This window comes from Muscardinus avellanarius (assembly GCF_963383645.1).
Source record: "Muscardinus avellanarius genome assembly, chromosome: 3".
In the NCBI taxonomy this organism is placed as follows: domain Eukaryota; kingdom Metazoa; phylum Chordata; class Mammalia; order Rodentia; family Gliridae; genus Muscardinus; species Muscardinus avellanarius.
Genome location: NC_137788.1, coordinates 68,579,712 through 68,600,251, shown reverse-complemented (window position 1 = coordinate 68,600,251; position 20,540 = coordinate 68,579,712). Strand labels below are relative to the sequence as shown.

General features: G+C 41.2%; 1 protein-coding gene across 1 annotated transcript in view; it reads right to left on the bottom strand.

The window, feature by feature from the left end:
• Positions 1–20,540, bottom strand: part of GIPC2 (GIPC PDZ domain containing family member 2) — a gene marked incomplete at its 3' end in the record, with an annotated part of 91,682 nt that overhangs the window by 28,893 nt on the left and 42,249 nt on the right. Inside the window, exon 3 of the mRNA XM_080691448.1 lies at positions 13,369–13,549. Within this exon, the coding sequence (XP_080547574.1) occupies positions 13,369–13,549 (181 nt within the window). The remainder of the gene's footprint in view (positions 1–13,368; positions 13,550–20,540) is intronic.

Sequence of the window (20,540 nt, the reverse complement as noted above, 5' to 3'; positions counted from 1 at the left end):
GAAATGCAATACACCTAAAACAGAACTTCCCTCCCCCACTTCCCCAAAGCCATTTCTACATCCCAACTGCCTCGTTTCCAAGGATACTGTGCTCCTCACCCCAGACTTCCAGAGTGGAACTCTTGGGAGGAGCATCTGCTTCTGGACCTTCTCCCCTCTTCCCTTTTCCCTGCAGGTCATCAGTCCACCTGGTACCCTCACTTCTACCCTTGAGGTGTTACGCAGGCTTTTCTTTCTTTCTTCCTTTCTTTCTTTGGAATTCCCACTGCTACCCACAATCATTTTCTCCTAGTCTACACCAGCAACACACATGGTTTCACCACTAGCCAAATATAGCCAAGTTCATCTTCCAGGCTAATTCTCTACCAATCTTCTATTCTAATATCTAAATGGTTCCCTAACACCCTCTAAAACAATCTGTGTTCCTGACTAGTTTTCTGCTCTCTTCTTTTTTTTTTTTTTTTTTTTTTTTGCGGGTCTGGGGGTGGAACCCAGGGCCATTCGACCTCCGAGCTACACCCCCTGCCCTATGTTTTTATTCTTTTTATTTTGAAACCGGGTCTCACTGAGTTGCAGAGGGCCTCACTAAGTAGCTGAGGTTGTCCGCGAACCGTGATCCTCAGGTCTCAGCCTCCCGAATGCTGGGATTACAAGCGTGCGCCACCACGCCCGGCTTCTGCTCTCTTCTTAAGATGGCCTTAAGCTGCTTTTGCAGCCTGGTTTGCTCATAGTTCCTGCAGAGCTTGGCTCCTCGCTCTCCTCGACACCTCCCCCAGGAAACCCTCCCTTCTCGAATATAATTTCCTTCCTGTCCTCCAAGGACAAATTCAGGTGCAATTTTCTCCAGGAATCCTTCTCACCACCTCCAGCCTATTCTTATCTTTGCCCTCTCTGAATACCCATTTAAGTTTCTGTAGCGGATTTTAAATTTAACTCTACAATGCTAAAGATACAAGATGTTAAATTATATCTGACCTTGAGCTGCATGCTGGGAGTTTTAGTCTTGGTTTGTTTTGGAAGCTCTCTCCCTCCCAAGATCCTCCTTCACAGAGTCTATCATGAGCCCTACCCTGAAGCCCTATGTCTGCATCAATGTGTCTAATTTTAGACCAAGTCCAGGGTGTGGGAGGCCTTCCACCTCAGATCACAGGGCCACAGTTTTTTGTTTTTGTTTTTGTTTTTGTTTTTTTGGTGGAACCCAGAGGTTTTCTACCTCTATACTACCAGACCTATTTTTTTATATTCTATTTGGAAACATGGTCTCACTAAGTTGCTGAGAGCCTCACTAAGTAACTAAGGCTGGCTTGGAACCTGTGCAACCCTCCTGTCTCAGCCTCCCAAGCGCAGGGATTACAAGCATGCGCCACCACGCCCGGCTAAGGGCCACAGTTCTTTAAGGCTCCAATATCCTTAATCATTCTATCAGATGTCCTGTTACTTCTCATGTGAATGGGACACTGGTCCTTAATTATGGCAGGAACTGGCATTAACCATCTCCCCCATGGCTGGCTCTTTGGGGAAGTTCCTTTCCAATATTACTACTTCCTCCCACCCCAACACTCTCCAAGCCTCAGAACATGCCCCAGCCATGGACATGTCAGCTCTCATGTGAACTGCACTTTGCTTGAATCTGCAGCCCAGCAAATATCACAATATACATTATGTTGTGAAGAGGCAATGATATAACATTAAGAGCTCAAGCTTGGGGCAAACAGAACTGGAGCTACCCAAAACCTCAGTTTACCTGTCTGAGGAATCTTCATTAGGATAGCATGAGGATTAGAAAGCCCATAAGAGTTGTAGTCCTAGCAGTGATGGCTTAATTTATATGACACTGTGTGTTCAGCAATGTTCTAAGCACTCTACATATATGAACCCATTTAATCCTCACAAGAGTCTAGGGATATAAGTCCACAGGTACAAAGGGGTTAAGTAGCACCCAAGATTACACAGCTAATAAGCAACAGAGAGAGGAATCAAGGCCGAGCCACTTGGCTCAGAGTCTGTGCCCTTCCTTTATATTGTTTCAATACATGTGCCATGAAGAGTGGCTATTCTGGTCAACAGAATGACTTGATTCAGGACAGACCTGCCTCTTTACCTAAACCGTAAGCTCCTCAAGGACAGCAAGCACACTGACTCGTCCACACGGCTGCTGGAGAGCTGGCTCCAGAGGCTGGCTGTGGACAGGTGCCTGCCTCCCTCGCTCAGTAAGTGAAGTCCAGGGCAAAGTGGTTCAGTTTTCAGATGGTTGTGAGGATTAGATGATTTCCCACCTTGCCAGGTGTGGTGGTGCACGTTTGTCATCCCCAAGCTTGGGAGGCTGAGACAGGAGGATCCCACTGGTTCGAAGCCAGCCTCAGCTAATTAGTGAGGCTCTCGGCAACTTAGTGAGACCCTGTTTCCAAATAAAAAAATATAAAAATAGGTCTGGGAGTATAGCCCGGAGGTAGAAAGCCTCTGGGTTCCACCCCTAGTACCACCAAAAAAGATTTTCCACCTAGTATTTGGAAAATCAAATGGCAGCTACTATTATGATATGCTGATATATTTCATTATTTGACATGAGATGGTATATTATTATCTGTCTTCCAAGAATTTGAAACAGTGCCAGATTCTCAACAAAGTACTTGCTAAACCCACTCACACACATTGTTTTTCCTATTTCATGTGGTTTCTCCTGTTTCTAAAATTACTCCATAAAAGGCTATGCCAGGCACAATGAGGTGCACCTGTGATCCTAGTACTTGGGAGGCAGAGATGGGAGGATCTCATGTTCAAGTCCAGCCTTGGAAATTTTGTGAGACTCTGTCTCAAAATAAAAATAAAATTTAAGGGTGAAAGGGCTGGAAGTTAGATGTGGTAGTACATGACCATAATCCCAGGACTTAGAAGACTTGAAAAAGGAGGATAGCAGGTTTAAGGCCAGCCTCAGAAATTTAGCAAGACCCTCAGCAATTTAGCAAGAGCTTGTTTCAAAATAAAAATAAAATAAAATAGGTATGTGGTGTAGCTCAGAAGTAAAACACCCCTGGGTTCAATCCCTAGTACCACAAAAGAAAGAAGGAGGAGGAGGAGGAGGAGGAGGAGGAGGAGGAGGAGGAGGAGGAAGAGGAGGAGGAGGAGGAGGAGAAGAAGAGGAGGAGGAGGAGGAGGAGGAAGGAGGAGGAGGAGGAGGAGGAGGAGGAAGAGGAGGAAGAGGAGGAGGAGGAGGAGGAGGAGGAGGAAGGAGGAGGAGGAAGAGGAGAGGAGGAGGAGGAGGAGGAGGAGGAAGAGGAGGAGGAGGAGGAGGAGGAGGAGAAGAGGAGGAGGAGGAGGAGGAAGGAGGAGGAGGAGGAAGAGGAGGAGGAGGAGGAGGAAGAGGAGAAAGAGGAGGAGGAGGAGGAAGAGGAGGAGGAGGAGGAAGAAGAAGGAGGAGGAGGAAGAAAAGAAAGGCTAGAGCCAGGCATGATGTCATACACTTGTAATTTCAGCACTTGGGAGGCTGAGACAGGAGGATGGAGGTTTGAAGATAGCCTCAGCTACTTAGTAAAGCCCTTTGCAACTCAGTGAAACCCTATTTCAAAATAAGGAATAAAAATAGGGCTGGGGGCTGGGCATGGAGGCGCAAACTTGTAATCCCCGCTCTTGGGAGGCAGAGACAGGAGGATCACCCAGGTTCGAAGCCAGCCTCACTGGCTTAAGAGACCCTGTTTCCAAATAAAAATATTAAAACTAGGTGTCTGGGAGTGTAGCCCGGAGGTAGAAGGGTTTCCAGGAACCCCGCTACCCAAAAAAAAAAAAAAAAAAAATAGGGCTGGGGGTGTGGCTCAGAAGTAGAACACCCCTGGGTTCCATCCTCCGTACTGGGGTGGAGAAGAAAATCTGGGAATGGAGCTCACTTGTGGGTGTAATCCCAAGTATCATGTAATTATTTAGCAGGCAAGGTGGCCTGTGTCTATAATCCCAGTACTTGGAAGGCTGAGACAGGAGAATTAAAGGCTCAAAGCCAGTCTCAGCAACTTAGCAAGACCCTTAGCAACTTAGACCTTGTTTCAAAATAAAAAGAGGGCTGGGCTCAGTGAGACCTTGTTTCAAAAAAATAAGGAATAAAAAATAGATTTGAGAGTGTAGCTTAAAGGTAGAATGGGTTCCATCCCCAGTACTGAAGAAAAAAAGAAAAATAAAGAGGGCTGGGATATAGCTTGGAGGTAGAATGCACCTAGGTTCAATCCCCTGTACAAAAAAAGAGAAGGAGGAGGAGGAGAAGGAAGAGGAGGAGGAGGAGGAGGAGGAGGAGGAGGAGGAGGAGGAGGAGGAGGAAGAGGAGGAGGAGGAGGAAAAAAAGCTATACCTTCATACCTGAACAAGTATCCTTTATCTGAAACACTTGAGACCAGAAGTATTTCAGACTCTGGAATATTTGCATATATGTATTCAGACAACTTGGGGATGCATCAAATATATACATTAGCCTGAAGGTAATTTTATTCAGTATTTTAGCACACCTGTATTTTGACAAAGACCCACCACACAAGGTCAAGTGTGGAATTTCCCATTTGTGGCATCAAGCCAGCGATCAAAGTTTCAGATTTTGGAACATCTCACATCTCAGGAATCTTCAATCTATAATAGTAACAGCCAGCTTTCATTAAAGCCCTATGATGTACCAGGCACTCTTCTATGGTTTTCTTGTTTTAAATCTTCACAACAGCCAGACATGTTAAACACTACTAGCATTTTCACTTTTTTTTTTTTTTTTTTGACAGTACTGGGGATGGAACCCAGGGGCATTCTACTTCCGAGCTACACCTCCAGCCTTATTTTTTATTCTTTATTTTGAAACAGGTCTCACTGAGCTGCAAAGGACCTCACTAAGTAGCTAAGGCTGTCCACAAACCATGATCCTCCCATCTCAGCCTCCCAAATGCTGGGTTTACAAGCGTGAGCCCCCAAGCCCTGCTTCATTTCATTGTTGAATAAGGAAACCAAGACCCAGAGAGATTCCATAACTTCCTTGACATCACGGCTTTTACCTGGCAGAGCCTACATGCTCCACTACTGCATTTTGCCTCATTTGTAACTTATTTCATATCCTCCAGTCTTATTTTGTAGAACTGTGAATATATGAAAAGCAGCCAAAAGCATTTGTCAGTTAAATTGTTTATTATTTTACCAGAAATAGCATGAATGATTAAAAAGTATTTCCAGATACTTGAAACCTGAAATAGCTATTTAAAAAGTGTTGTAAAAGTGCCGGACGTGGTGGCGCACGCTTGTAATCCCCGCGCTTGGGAGGCTGAGACAGGAGGATCGCACAGGTTCAAAGCCAGCCTCAGTTACTTAGTGAGGCTTCCAGCAACTTAGTGAGACCCTGTTTCCAAATAAAATATAAAAAAGGTCTGGGAGTATAGCCCAGAGATAGAAAGTCTCTGGATTCCACCCCCAGTACTACCAAAAAAAATTTTTTAAAGTGTTGTAAAACATTTATTTATTTATTTATTTATTTATTTATTTATTTATTTATGGTACTGGGATGGGATCCAGGGGCATTCTACCTCCGAGCTAAATCCCCAGACCTATTTTATATTCTTTATTTTGAAACAGGGTCTGACCAAGTTGCAGAGGGCCTTACTAAGTAGCTGAGGCTGTCCACAAATCCAGATCCTCCCATTTCAGCCTCCCAAATGCTGGGATTACAAGTGTGCACCACCACGCCCAGCTTGAAAAGTTTTTATAAAACTTAAAGCCAACATATATCTCCTATGGGTTTGGCCTTTGAAATAAGTCTATCCTCAGTAGGGCTGAATCGGGAAGATGAGGTCTGAGTTCTCCAGCTGTGAATGACTCAAAGGACTGAAACGCACTTCACATACTTAACATCCTATTCTGATGGAGACACAAGCACAGAAATTAAGGCTCTAAAAGGAGAAATAGCAGATCTATTACAAAAATCTAAGCCCCAAACAAACATCTTAGGGGGATAAGCTTTTCCTTTCAACTCCCTTTCTGATTAAAGAAAAACAGAACTATTTCAGGCCTCCTTCCACAAACCTTCTTCTGTAAAAAGCAACAATCATAAATTAGACAAGTTATCCAGGAAAAATGAAGTCAAGACTCCTTTAAGCAAAACTGAATCAAAGCTTCACAGGTTTAATAGTTATTTTTTTCTGCAATCAAAAGGTCTTCTAGAAATGAACACTTTGGACTAGTCTGATCTTAAGAGTCACTTAAATGGAAAAGTAAATTTGCATAGCCTTGGGAAAATCTAGGTTTACAGGGCAAACTGCAGGGTTGAGCTCATTAGGAAGACATGTTCTTTTTCACTGGCAAAAGGGGAAAGGAAGTGAGCCATTCCCTAAAAAATACCACCAGAGACATTCCAGCCGATAAGGACTGGGAAAGTTGCCACCAACACACGGCTAGGGGAAAAAAAAAAAAAGTCTACATCAGAAAGCAGCTGACCAGCAAAAACCATGTTAGGCATGAGAAAGATTTCCCACTAAACTACAAATTTTCAACAGGAAAGCTATTTAAACCCATAGCTTTTAAATATTCTTTAGCTGCGAGTCATAGTATAAAATATATACATTATGCCATAATCCACAAATATACAGGAACATATGTGGTAAAACTAAAACACACATACATTATAACAAATATTTAACCTTACTCTCAAAACCCTATGATACGATACTTTCAACTCTATTTTTCTTAGTGTTCTAAGCACACTGGTTGAGACCTACTATTGGGAAACTGATTTAAACTCTGACCAGCACAAGATTCTGAAGGTATCTTTTTTTTCTCAGTGTGTGTGTGTGTGTGTGTGTGTGTGTGTGTGTGTGTTGGGGGGGGGTTCTATGGATGGAACCCAGATACCCAGATGCCTTCTACCTCCAGGCTATACCTCAGGCAATATTTTATTTATTTATTTAATTTGGAAACAGGGTCTCACTAATTGCTGAGGCTGACCTCGAACCTGTGATTCTTCATTCTCAGCCTCTCAAGTACCAGGATTAAAAGTATAGGCCAGCACACCCGGCTGAAGGTGTCTTTTTTTGTTTTTGTTTTTGTTTTTGTTTTTGTTTTTGTTGTTTTTTTTTTTTTTTTGGTACTACTGGGGATGAAACCAGGGGCATTTTACCTCCAAGCTACACCCACAGCCCTATTTTTTATTCTTTATTTGGAAACAGGGTCTCACTGAATTGCAAAGAGCCTAAGTAGCTGATGCTGACCACAAATAGCGATACTCCTATCTCCGCCTCCCAAACACTGGGATTACAAGCGTGCGCCACCACTTCCAGCTTGAGGGAGTCTTTTAAAATAGCCAACTGGGAAAGCAGCTTTTTTTTGGGCTTTTCTCATCTCAAAGAATAACACCACACTCCACTCCTCACCCTAGCCACACAACTCCAGGTCACTGGTTAAAACCTCTTGTGCCTGTGTTGGAGAGTTTCCCCTATTTTCTTCTAACAGTTGTAAAATTTCTGATCTCATTCTTAGGTGTTTGATGCATTTTGAGTTGACTTTTCTGCAGCTGAGAAATAAGAATCTAGTTTTATTCTTCTATATATGGATATCCAGTTTTCCCAGCACCATATATTAAAGAGACTTTCTTTTCTCCAACATATACCTTTGGCACCTTTGTCAAGAATCAGAGGACTGTATCTGTGAGGGTTGACCTCTGTGTCATCTATTCCTTTAGTCTATGTGTCTGTTTTATGCCAGCACCATGCTGTTTATGTTACCGTAGTGCTGTTGCATAATTTGAAATTGGGTATTGTGAGGCCTCTTTTTGTTCAGGATTGCTTTAGCTAGTCTGAGTCTCTTGTTCTTCCATATGAATTTTAGGATTGTTTTTTCTAGTTCTTTGAAGAATATCACTGGCATTTTGATAGATATTTCATTTAATCTGTATGTCATTTTTGGTAATATGGCACTTTTTAAATTTTTTACTGGTACATTGTAATCAGACATCTTAATGGGGTACAAGATGGTGGAGGCATACATGCACCCATCACCCAATTAGGCCTTACCCAGTTCATACCCCATTTCCTCCTCCTCCCTCCTCAATGTTTGGCTTAGTGATTGACATTGATATGTTTTTTAATGTACATCATGTGCATTAGAGAATTTCCCCCTTCCCCCCTCCCATTTTATTTCACTTATTTGTTTGTTTTGGTTCTGGAGACTGAACTCAGGGATTGAACCTCTGAGGTACACCACCAGTCCTATTTTTTTAATTTTCATTATGAAACAGAATCTTGCTTGGTTGATAAGAGTCTCACTACTTGCTGAAGCTATCTTTGAATGTATAATCCTCCTGTTTCAGCCTCACAAGTACTGGAATTATAGATGTTGGCCACCATGTCCAGCAATATGGTCATTTTAGTGATATTAATTCTGCCTATCCATGAACATGAGAGGTCTTTCTACTTTCCAGTGTCTTATATTTCTTCTTAAGTATTCTGTAATTTTCCTTGTAGAAGTCTTTTACCTTCTTGGTTAGATTTATTTCTAGTCTTTTGTTTTTTTAGACTATTGTGAATGGAATTGTTTTCCTAACTTCTTAGCGTATTCATTACTGGTTAAAATCCTCCCCCCGCCCCCCCCACTCTCTCTCTCCAGCCTCAGCAACTTAGTGAGACGCTCAGCAAGCTAGCAAGACTCCTGTTTCAAAATAAAATATAAAGGGCTGTGGGTATAGCTCAGAGGTAGAATGTCCCTGGGCTCAATCCCCAACACTAAAAAAAGAATTAAAAAAGATACTGGTGATTAGCACTTCAGCATATGAATGCTGAAGGCTACAATTCATCCCATAACAACTATCTGTAAGACTGTGAGCTCCTCAAAAAGTTTAGTCTTCCTTCTTAGCATCCACTATGCCCATCAAAGCACCTAGAACACAGGAATTTCTCAATTTGTGGGATACATAAGTGAGGGACCTTCCCACTGTACTATCCAATCAGTAGAGCATGGTCCCCTATGAATCCAATGTCCAGCACCATGAAAAATATTACTTACTCTTTCCCTGAAAGAAAGTTTGATGCTATCATCATCCCAGCTGGTCCACTACTATGCAGCTAGTGGCACTCAATTCACAGCAGAAAAGTCACATCCTTAAGGAACGACATTTGAAGCCACTGATGATCCTCTTCTTCCTCCATATATATCCCAGTACTCCCAGCCTGACAGCCTGTCATACACAGCTGGAGTCAGATTAAAAGTTAGGAGAAAGCCAACACTGCTCTGCCTACAGAGCAAAATGTAGCCACTTAGAAGAAATAGCGCAATGGGCACCTGCTGCTTTTGTCCTACCTAAAAGGAAGCTTCCTCTTAGGAATTTGACTCCTGAGTGAAATGACACAAAGACATAAAATAACTGGAGGGATTCCACTAAGTTGATGCCACTAACATTCCTGGCACATACATCCCTGTAGGCTTCTGACCTTCCCAAGGCTTGATCGACTGTCTTTGTTTGAAACCAAACTGGTAGTCTTCTAACAACTGTCTTCTTCTCAAATTAGACAGTGTTTATTCTGCAGCTCTCAAAGAATCTTGACATACATTCTGACCCCTAGAAGTGAGGTGTGGAAGTGCTGGGCCTATGTTACAGAAATTGGAGCAAACAGCAGGGATTTCCCTGCCTACCGTGGAGGAGTTGTTCTTGCAGCCCCTTGTTAAACCACTGCAGAACCTCACACACTTGAATTTTGGGAAATAGGCATGGCTCCCCTGGAAGCTAGAAGGAAAATGTCAAAATACTGCTGGAGTATGTGGCCATTTCTGACAGCTTTGGGTAAGATCCTAGAAATGGCTTAGCTTTAGCATAGGTGGGCTAAGTGACTACAGAAAAAATAAAAAATCTGCTTCACTTAGACTGGCCCTTTCTCCTGGTAGGAATCCAAGAGGACTGAGAGCCAGATAGATATTCATGAAGGACATGAAATTTGACTTCTTGGCCCTGAGTCAATGATAAAGCTGGAAAATACAGGACAAAAGGGAGGAAATATAGGAAAAGATAAGATTGGGACCAAGAGAATTGGAGGAAGCCTGATCCTCCAAGTACCTCCTGATGTATACTTCCTCTCCAGCAAAGTGCTAAGCACTGAGGTGGAGCCAGAGGATGAGAAACAAACTAGCTTTGCCTTCATCCCAGAGGCAAAAAAAAAAGTCTCCAATTTAAAGGCTGTAGGATGAGCAGAGTGGCAAGGCTTGCCTCTAAGAGAGATACCACAAGCTAGAGCCCAGAGTCAAGGACCAACCCAGAGTAGAAAATGTATACAGACCAGCAGTTTAGAAAATAAAATCCTATCCCTGCTCCAACATCATTCTACAGATGTCCTAACATACCATACCAATAGAATTAGGGATGCTGAAATAAATACCTCTCAGAAAAAGTCCTACCCACGGTGCTTCGCAAATATGGAATTCATGAGGCAACAGAGGGCAGGTTCGATTGTAGTTATAGATGGAAGTGAAGTACTTCACTACTATGCATCTCTCTGCCATCAAAGAAAACTCTAATCACAGAACCATAGTAGCTGAATACAGCCGCCTCTGTAACACTCAAGACTATTGGCAACCTAGTTCTCAATTAAGGTGTATCAGCAACTTCCTACAGACACAGATTTAGATCAAAAGATTTAGATGCAGCCAGGCGTGGTAGCGCATATTTGTACTGAGACAGGAGGATCACACAGGTTCGAAGCCAGCCTGACTTAAGAGACCCTGTTTCCAAATAAAATATAAAATAGGTCTGAGAGTATAGCCCGGAGGTAGAAGGCCCCTGGGTTCCATCCCCAGTACCATAAAAAAAAAAAAAAAAAGATTTAGTTACATATACCAGGGGAAAAATAAACAGAAAAAACTAGAAAACTGATTAGGTATTCGAGATAAATGTAGGAAGAAACCATAACCCTTGAGTTGTACTAAGAGAATAGCTTTGACTTACAAAAAGCCTAAATCAAATAAGAATATTTATCTCAAACTACCTATACCCTATCAGATTATACACTGCGCTACTTGGGGAGGTGAACTCCCAAAATTGTTTCAAAAGGAGCTGCTGGGTGTTCCTTGCCGCCTTCTGTGAGCAAAGAGCACGAACACTGCACTACCAGACAGAATCACAGAACTGCCACAGTGGATCCTAGGCTGGTTCCTCCAGAAGCAGCCCTCGCATGAGGCGTTTTTTTTTTCTTATACCTTCTGTGCAACTCTGTCTCCCAAAAGCAATGTAACCTACACTGTATTTCCACTAAATGGCACAGAATCATGTAGGAGTGGAGAATAACTCCTAATTCCAGACACAGAGGCTCAGAGAAGGAAATTGTGACTCCCCAGAGCCACTGGATTCTCCCATCACACTCATTCACTGCTTTGGGAAAACAGCACTGGAGACAAACCAGAAGGGATATTTGTGTTCTGTGAGTAAGGGAAGGAACAGAGGGTGGTGGGGTCACGGATGAGTAAGGGCAGGCCAGGAATGATTCTGCTAAAGATATTTCAACACTGATGAACGCAAAGCCTTTATTTGGCTTATGAAAATAGTTCAGGGTAGTCGGAGAAAAGCTAGCACATTCTCATGTAGATGAGATGGCCCTGCGGGTTGGAATACAGCTGTGATGGCTAAAACTAGACAGGACAGATGTCACACAAAGAGAGAGTTACTCCATCCTCTTCCAGGCTGCCAAATTCAAAATGCCAGTGGAGGAAAAGTAGAGGTGAAGGAGGTCTTTAAAGTAGACTAGAACCAGGCATGGTAGCATATGCTTGTAACTCTAGTTCTTGGGAGGCTAAGACAGGAGACCAGCCTCAGCAATTTAGCAAGACTCTATTTCAAAATTTAAAAAGTAAGCCAGGCGTGGTGGCGCACGCTTGTAATCCCTGCGCTTAGGAGGCTGACACAGGAGGATCACACAGGTTCGAAGCCAGCCTCAGCTACTTAGGCTCTCAGCAACTTAGTGAGACCCTGTTTCCAAATAAAACAGAAAACAGGTCTGGGAGTGTACCACGAAGGTAAAAAGCCTCTGGGTTCCATCCCCAGCACCACAAAAAAAAAAAAAAAATTTAAAAAGTAGCACTGCTACCCACCCCTTCACAGAGTCTCTTATAAAAGAAGAACTGTTAGCTGGGTATAATGGCATACGCTTGTAATCTCAGTACCTAAGAGGCTGAGAAATGAGGATTTTCAGTTCGTGGCCAGCCTCAGCTATTGAGTAAGGCCTTCCGCAACTTGGTGAGACCCTGTTTTAAAATAAAGAATAAAAAATAGGTCTGGGGTGTAGCTTGGAGGTAGAATACCCCTGAGTTCAATCCCCAGTACCAAAAAAATAAAAATAAATAAATAAAAGAACTATGAGAGCCGGGTGTGGTGGCGCACGCTTGTAATCCCAGCATTTGGGAGGCTGAGACTGGAGGATCGTGGTTCGCGGACAGCCTCAGCTACTTAGTAAGGCCCTCTGCAACTCAGTGAGACCCGGTTTCAAAATAAAGAATAAAAATTAGGGCAGGAGGTGTAGCTCGGAGATCGAATACCCCTGGGTTCCACCCCCAGATCCGCAAAAAAGAAAAAAGAAAAAAAAAGAACTATAAGACCTCCCTCTTAAGATGGCCTGTGTTCACCATTGAATGTGTAGCCCCTCTTTTCCTGTAAAAACCTGTCTTTGTCCCTGAAAAAAAAAAAAAAATGTAGGGCTGGTAGAATGCCCTGAATTCAATCCCCAGTAACACACACACACACACACACACACACACACACACACACACACACACAGACTAGAACCAGGCATGGTGGCACATGCCTGTGATCCCAGTCCTCGGGATACTGAGACAAGAAGACTATAGGTTTAAGGCCAGCCTTGGGAACTTAGACCCTGTTTCAAAATAAAGAATGGGATAGAACTAGGGATATCGCATAAAAGTGCTACATAGCCCTTGGTTCAATCCCTAATAACACACACACACAATAACTTTTAAATACATTTCTGTATATAACTGAAATTTTTGCTGCTGAGGTCCATGAATAGCAGTTATTATGGTTTAAAGAGTTCAATTCAAAATCTTACCACTCAGCAAAAATGAAAACAATACAATGTATTGTTCTCAAATGTATTGTTCTCAAAGAATAGATAGGCCACATGAAATTTAGCCAGCAGACATTAGGCTTGATAATTTCCGATGTCTGTTTTAAAAATGTGTTTCTACAAGGCCTTTTTTCCTCCTTCAGCAGTTGTCTTCTGAAGTCAATGCTGCCCATCATGTTCTCTGTTCTCAGCTGATAGGTTAGATAAGACGCCACGCTAAAGCGCAGAGTATCACACAACAGTGCTCTCTTCTCTTAGAAAGAGAAACAGGGGAAGGGACAGCTCACAAGCACACAAAACTTACCAAATGCCTTCTTGGGTTCTATTAACTTCATGGTAAAGAGTTCCTCTTTTTTCAATTCCCTTAACTTCTTGGCAACTTCATAGTGACGCCACCCAACGATATTTTCTCCATTTATGCATTCAATATGATCCCCCACACAGATTGTTTTAACTGAGTCAATTGTGCTGCCATCTTTAATTCTCTGAAAGAAAGAAAATTAATGATAGCATAAAAGAAAACTGTGTACCACTACTTTTCATGCTTTGGAGCTGTTCCATACAGCATATGATGACATATTAGCAACAGGGTTTAATGTTCATTTAAAAATGGAAGATCAAGCAACCAAAACCAACCATCTTACCTCCAACCACTCTTCATCATCCACATTATTCAGAACTGAGCTTCCTCACATCCCTACATCCTCTGGGAAGCTTTTCCTGATACCCTCCTCCTCGTTCCCCCAAGAATGGATAAGATGCCTCTGGTATTCTACAGCACTTTTGCTATAAATACTGAGATCTAAGCTAAACATTTTACATAGGAAGATTTTTTTATACATTTTGCATAGGAAGATTGAGGCTTCAGGAAATCAACTGACTTGCCAGATTTAACACACCACAGTGCAACTGTTCATTTACTTCTCACTCTGTTGCTAAACTGAGGTACCCTTGGTAGAGAAAGAATCTTATTCACCATCGTAATCCTGTGGCGAGCCATGCCTCACAGAAAAATTCTTTTTTTTTTTTTTTTTTTTGGTGGTATTGGGGTTTCTGGAAGCCCTTCTACCTCCGGGCTACATTCCCAGACCTATTTTTTATATTTTTATTTGGAAACAGGATCTCTTAAGCCAGCGAGGCTGGCTTTGAACCTGCCTGATCCTCCTGTCTCCGCCTCCCAAGTGCGGGAATTACAAGCGTGCGCCACCATGCCCAGCAGTCCCAGAAAATTCTTTTATAAATGACTTTTGAAACCATTGTTGTAGTGCATACCTGTAACCTCAGTAATTGGGAGGCTGAGACAGGAGGATCACAAGTTCAAGGCCAGCCCCAGCTATTTAACAACACCTTGTTTCAAAATTAAAAATTAAAGTCAGGCACAGTAGTGCATGCTGTAATCCCAGTACATGGGAGGCTGAGACAAGAGGATCACCAGCTCAAGGCCAGTCTCAGCAAATAAATAAATAAATAAATAAATAAATAAATAAATAAATATAGAGGGGGGTATAGCTTGGAGATAGAATACCACTGGTTCAATCCCTGCTACCACAAAAAAATGTGTGTGTGTGTGTGTGTGTGTGTGTGTGTATGTGTGTATGTATAATATATATAAAATCACCCTTACTGAGTCCCAAATAATAATCATGTCTCCTATCAGGTATCAGTCTTCTTAGACAAGATTATACCGTTCTTTGAGTCTTTGCATTTGTAATTAAAGTTTAAAAATGTAGTCAGTAGAAAAAGCTCAAACAGTATACTTCTGTAGCAGTGGGACTCTTGTTGAAATGACTGATATATAGATATAGAGATTGTCCTTGATTTTCTAAGTCTGGCTGGTCATACTATAGCCTTCATGTTAGATAGCCTTCAAATTCTTTCCCTAGACTTTTAAGTATAGACTTAACACTTGGATATTAGAATTAAAGTGAATAAAAGCATGCTTATGATAGGCATAATCTTTAAATGTATTATGCAAATACAACAATAGGCATGCTGTGTGTGGTGGTTATTTTTGTCAATTTGTTTGAGCCACAGGGTGTCTAGATACTTAGTCAAATGTTATTCAGGGATATCTTTAAGTGTGTTTTTAGATGACATAAGCAATTAAATCAGCAGACTAAGTAAAGCAGATTGCCATCTCTAAGTGGGCCTCATCTAAATTAGCTGATGACCTGAATAAAAAAAAATTAAAAACTTTATTTCTCCACTAAGAAGTGTTTTTTTTTTTTTTCTGATGGTTTTTGAACTGTTGATGTCCCCAGATACAAACTAAAATAATGTGACTTTCTGTATCTTGAGCCTTCACATGCTCAGGCTAAAATCATGCCATTAGCTTTCCAGGCTCTGAGTTCCTTGAACTAAGACCAGAAATAATCTTTGTATTTTCTGAGTCTCCAGCTTGCTGACTAATCCCACATTTATCTTATCTGAACATGGGGCTTTCATTACTGTATAAGCCAATTTCTCTTTTTTTTTTCCTTCCTGCCTTTCTCCCTTCCTTCTATCCTTCCTTTCTCTCTCTCTCTCTCTCTCTCTCTCTCTCTCTCTCTCTCTCTCTCTCTCTCTCGGTGCAGGGGATTAAAGTCATTGACACTCTTAAAACTGAGCTATATCCCCAACCCTTGTTTATTTTTTATTTTGAGAGAGGGTCTAATTAATTGGCCAAAGGCAGCCCCAAACTTGTTATCATCCTGCTTCATCCTCTCATGTCACTGAGATTATAGGTATATGCCGAATAACAGACAAGGTAATTTCTTATAATAAGTCTCTATCTATCTTTCTTTCTTTTTCTCTCTCCTCCTCTCTCCCCTCTTCTCTCTCTCTTCTATATGAATATATCTGTATATATCAATTATCTATGCACACCTAAAATATTTACATCTATGTATCTACATGTCTATTTATCTAATTATTCTGTTTCTCTGGAGAACACTGACTAATTCACTATTCTTTTTTATTTTTTTTTTTTTTTGGTATACTATAGATTCACATCATAATGGGGATCATATTGACAATGGCTTGTGGTAGCAGGGATTGAACCCAGGGGCAGTCTACCTTTGTGCTACAGCCCGAGCCCTGTTTTACTTTTTATTTTGAAAAACAGGGTCTTGCCATGTTGCTGAGACTGGCCTTGAACCCGTGATCCTCCCTATCCTTGCCAGGTGGAGGTACAGTGTATTCCAAATCAATAGAATGATTGGTCACTGTGTCTCAGAGTTGAGATAAACTTATCTTATGCACCTGAACTGCTCCATAATGCTTTCATCAGGAAAAAAACTTGTAAGAGACAAATCTGAGAAGGTTGGGCATTTTTTAATTTTATTTTGGGGTGTGTGTATGTGTGTGTGTGTATGTGTGTGTTACTGGGATTGAACCCAGGGGCATTCTACTCTAAGTTATACCCCATATTTGTTTTGATATATAAAATAATCATTTTAGCAACTAAAAAAAACCTAGAAAATCTATATTTAACTTTTATTTAACTTTAAAGTTTTTAAATTTTTTTCTACCTCCAAGCTACACCTCCAGCTCTATTTTATTTTTATTCTGAAACAGGTTCTCATTAGGTTGGTGAGAGTCTATTTGCTAAAGCTATCCTCAAACATGCAATCTTCCTGTCTCAGCTTCCCAAGTACCAGGATTACAAACATGCAACAAACCTGGCTTTTTAATTTTTATTTTATTTTATTTTATTTTTTACTTTTTTTTTTCAGTACTGGAGATAGAACCCAGGGACTTTCTACCTCCAAGCTACACTCCCTGCCCTATTTTGTTATTCTTTATTTTGAAACCAGGTCTCACTGAGTTGCAGAGGGCCTCACTAAGTAGCTGAGGCTCTCTGAGAACCGCAATCCTCTGGTCTCAGACTCCCAAATGCTGGGATTACAAGCATGTGCCACCACGCCCAGCTTAATTTTTATTTTAATCAAGTTCTTGATACACTACTTTCTTTTTTCAATTATACCATGCAAATTTTAATGATCTAGTACATATTACTTTAGCTTTTAAGATTTATTGCTATAATTTTATTAAAAATAGGCATTATAGCTGGGTATGGTGGCATATACATATAATTCCAGAACTTGGGAGGCTGAGACAGGAGAATCACAATTTCCAGGCCAGCCTCAGCAACTTAGCAAGGCCCTCTACAACTTACCAGAACACCAAAAGAGCTGAGTGTGTAGCTGAATGGCAGAGCACTCCTGGGTTCAATACCCAGTACCACACAAAAAAAAAAGAGAGAGAGAGAAAAGAGAAGAAAAGTATTATATAAAGTTTATAAGTAGAGGCTTACAAGTCATGTGCAATTCTTACTAATAGACTAAAGGTCGAAGGAACAGGCATCTATCTAAGCAGTGCTAAAGGTCACCAGCGGAGGACTGGCCCAAAGGAGAAGCCAGTTACCAGAAGTCAGAATAGGCAGCAGGGCATGAATCCAGGCACCCCGAAGAAAAGCCAAAGCATATGTAATTTTCAGCGGCAGCAGATAAGAATCTGGGATGAAAAAGAACAGAAAATCAGAATAAAGTAAAAATATGCCAAATCATGAAGATTTCTACAGGAGATGTTCTAAGAATGATAATTTTGTGATTACTCATAAACTATTATAGTTCTAAATTTGGGTTAAAAAACACAATTTAATCTCATTCATTAACTGCATGCTATAAAACTTTATTTTTTATTTTGAATCTAAAAGTACAAAGTATCCGGGCATGGTGGCGCATGCTTGTTAACCCCAGTACTTGGGAGGCGGAGACAGGAGAATCACAGGTTGACCAGCCTCAGCTACTGAGTGAGACCCTCCGCAACTTAGTGAGACCCTGTTTCAAAATAAAGAATAAAAATAAGGCTGGGGGTGTAGCTTGAAGGTAGAATGCCCCTGGGTTCAATCCCCAGTACCACAAAAATAATAAATAAAAAATAAAAGTACAAAGTACAAGTCTTTTCTTTTAAAGCAGCAGTTGGCAAATTATGGCTCACAGTTCAAATTTGGCCCAATGCCCACTTTTATATCGTCCATTAGTTAAGAATGGTTCTTTTGTCTTTTTTGTTTTTGTTTTGTTTGCAGTTGTTGTTTTGTTTTTGCAGTACTGGGGATTGAATCCAGAGGTACTCTACCACTAAGCTACATTCCCAAATCCTCAGTCCTATGTATTTATTTTTGGCAGTACTAGAACTCAGGGGTTCTAAACTATATCCTCAACCCTTCTGTCTTATTTATCATATATTTATGATAAATATATTATTAATTATTATAAACATATTATTTATTTATTATTTATTATTATGGCTAGCCCCAAACTTGCACTCATCCTGCCTCAGCCTCCTGATTACCGGGATTGTAGGTATGTACCACCATACCTGGCTGATTTTAACTTTCTTGAATGGTTTTTCAAAATTAAGAATAATACTGTAGCCAGGTGCAGTGCTGCATGCCTGTAAGTTAAGAGTTAGGAGGCTGAGACAAGAGGATTCGGGTTCAAGGTCAGTCTCAGCTATTTGGTGAGACCTTCAGCAGCTTAGCGAGACCCTGTTTCAAAACAAAAAATAAAACAGGGCTGGCAGTGTAGTGCAGAGGTGGAATGCCTCTGGGTTCAATCCCCAGAAAAATAAAAAAAAATTTTATTTATAAATTGAAAATGATATGAAACCCAAAATACAGTACTCAAAAGTAAAGTCTCCCTGAGAAACATCCTTGCTTATTCAAGTACTCTCCACGGCTGTGATCATGCCACAATCCATGGCTTTGTTGAATATTTGAAACAGAGATTGTACAAAACACAAAGCATTTATTATGTGGCCCTTTAGAGAAAATATTTGCCAGTTCCTCTCTTAGACTACACTACAAATTTATAAGTTTTATTAAAAGTATACTCGGAATTTTCTGATTAAGTTATTGATATGCCTTTTCTCCTGAGAAATGCTGAGTCCTGGGTAATAAAACCATGAATGCCTGAGTGTACTGTCTTTTCACCTGAGGAGCTTCACCTGGGCAAATCATGCAGCGCTGTCAAATGCATTTCTCTGCAATTGCTGTCTCTCCTAATTACATAATGATTTGTTATTGTCATTACCATTAAATTATTAGCTCTTGCTTATGAGCATTGCCAAGCATCTTATATGTACCCATATACACTCAGCTACTTAGTGAAGCCCTCTGCAACTCAGTGAGACCCTGTTTCAAAATGAAGAATAAAAAATCAGGCTGGGGGCATAGCTCAGAGTTAAATGCACCTAGGTTCCATCCCCAGTACCACACACACACAAAACGTAAATATGAATGAGGAAAAAACGCAAATAGAAGCAAGCAAATGGATTCAGCAATATTTTGAATAAAGAACATAATTGGCAGAGTTGGGGAAAGCAGAAGAGAAAAATGCCACGTAACTTTTTTTTTTTTTGGTGGTACTGGGGTGGAACCCAGAGGCTTTCTACCTCCAGGCTATACTCCCAGACCTATTTTATATTTTATTTGGAAACAGGGTCTCACTAAGTTGCTGAGAGCCTCACTAAGTAGCTGAGGCTGGCTTCGAACCTGCACGATCCTCCTGTCTCAGCCTCCCAAGCGCGGGGATTACAAGCGTGCGCCACCACGCCCGGCTTTTGAGCTCTTCGTAATGGGCTTATTTTTCATAGTGTTCTGGATATAGCAATGCTAAAATTAGTTTGTGTATAGAGTGGGATTCAGCAAATGAATACATGTTTGAAGATTGGGAAAGTAAATATTTTGATGAGAACACCAAGGAATAACCTTGTGGGGCAAGATGAAAATAAAGCATAGCAGGCAGGGGCTCGGTGGTGCCGCATTGCCTGGTGTCTGTGAGGCCCTGGGCTCGGTCCCCAGCACACACACAAAGGGGATTTTAAGTCAAATGTGGAGGCACACACCTATAACACCTTGGGAGGCTGAGTCAGGAGGATTGTAGGCTCAAGGCCACCACAGTAACTTAGCAAGACCTTGTCTCAAATTTTTTAAAGGGGAGGTAGCAGGGCTTAGGGTAGAGCTCAGAGGTTAGAATGCCCCTGGATTCAATCCCCAATAGCCCCCCCCCAAAAAAAATTATGGTAGCCATATTGATTGAACATAAGAGCCAGCTTAAAGGGACTCCTGTAGTTCATATCTCAGAAAATTTGAACGTTGAAATAAAGATAGTAGCCAGGCGTGGTGGTGCACACTTGTAATCCCAGCATTCGGGAGGCTGAGACAGGAGGATCGTGGTTCGCAGCCAGCCTTCACTACTTATGAGGTCCTTCACAATGCAGTGAGACCCTGTTTCAAAATAAAGAACAAAAAAAAATAGGGCTGAGGGTGTAGCTTGGAGGTAGAATGCCTCTTGGTTCCGTACCTATTACCACAAAAAAAAAAAAGAAATAAATGATAGTAATATATTTAATAAATATTGAATAAAATAAACAAAGCACCCATGCTGATAATAAATAAGTAAATAAATTGAGAGGTGCTTTTTTCTACAATAG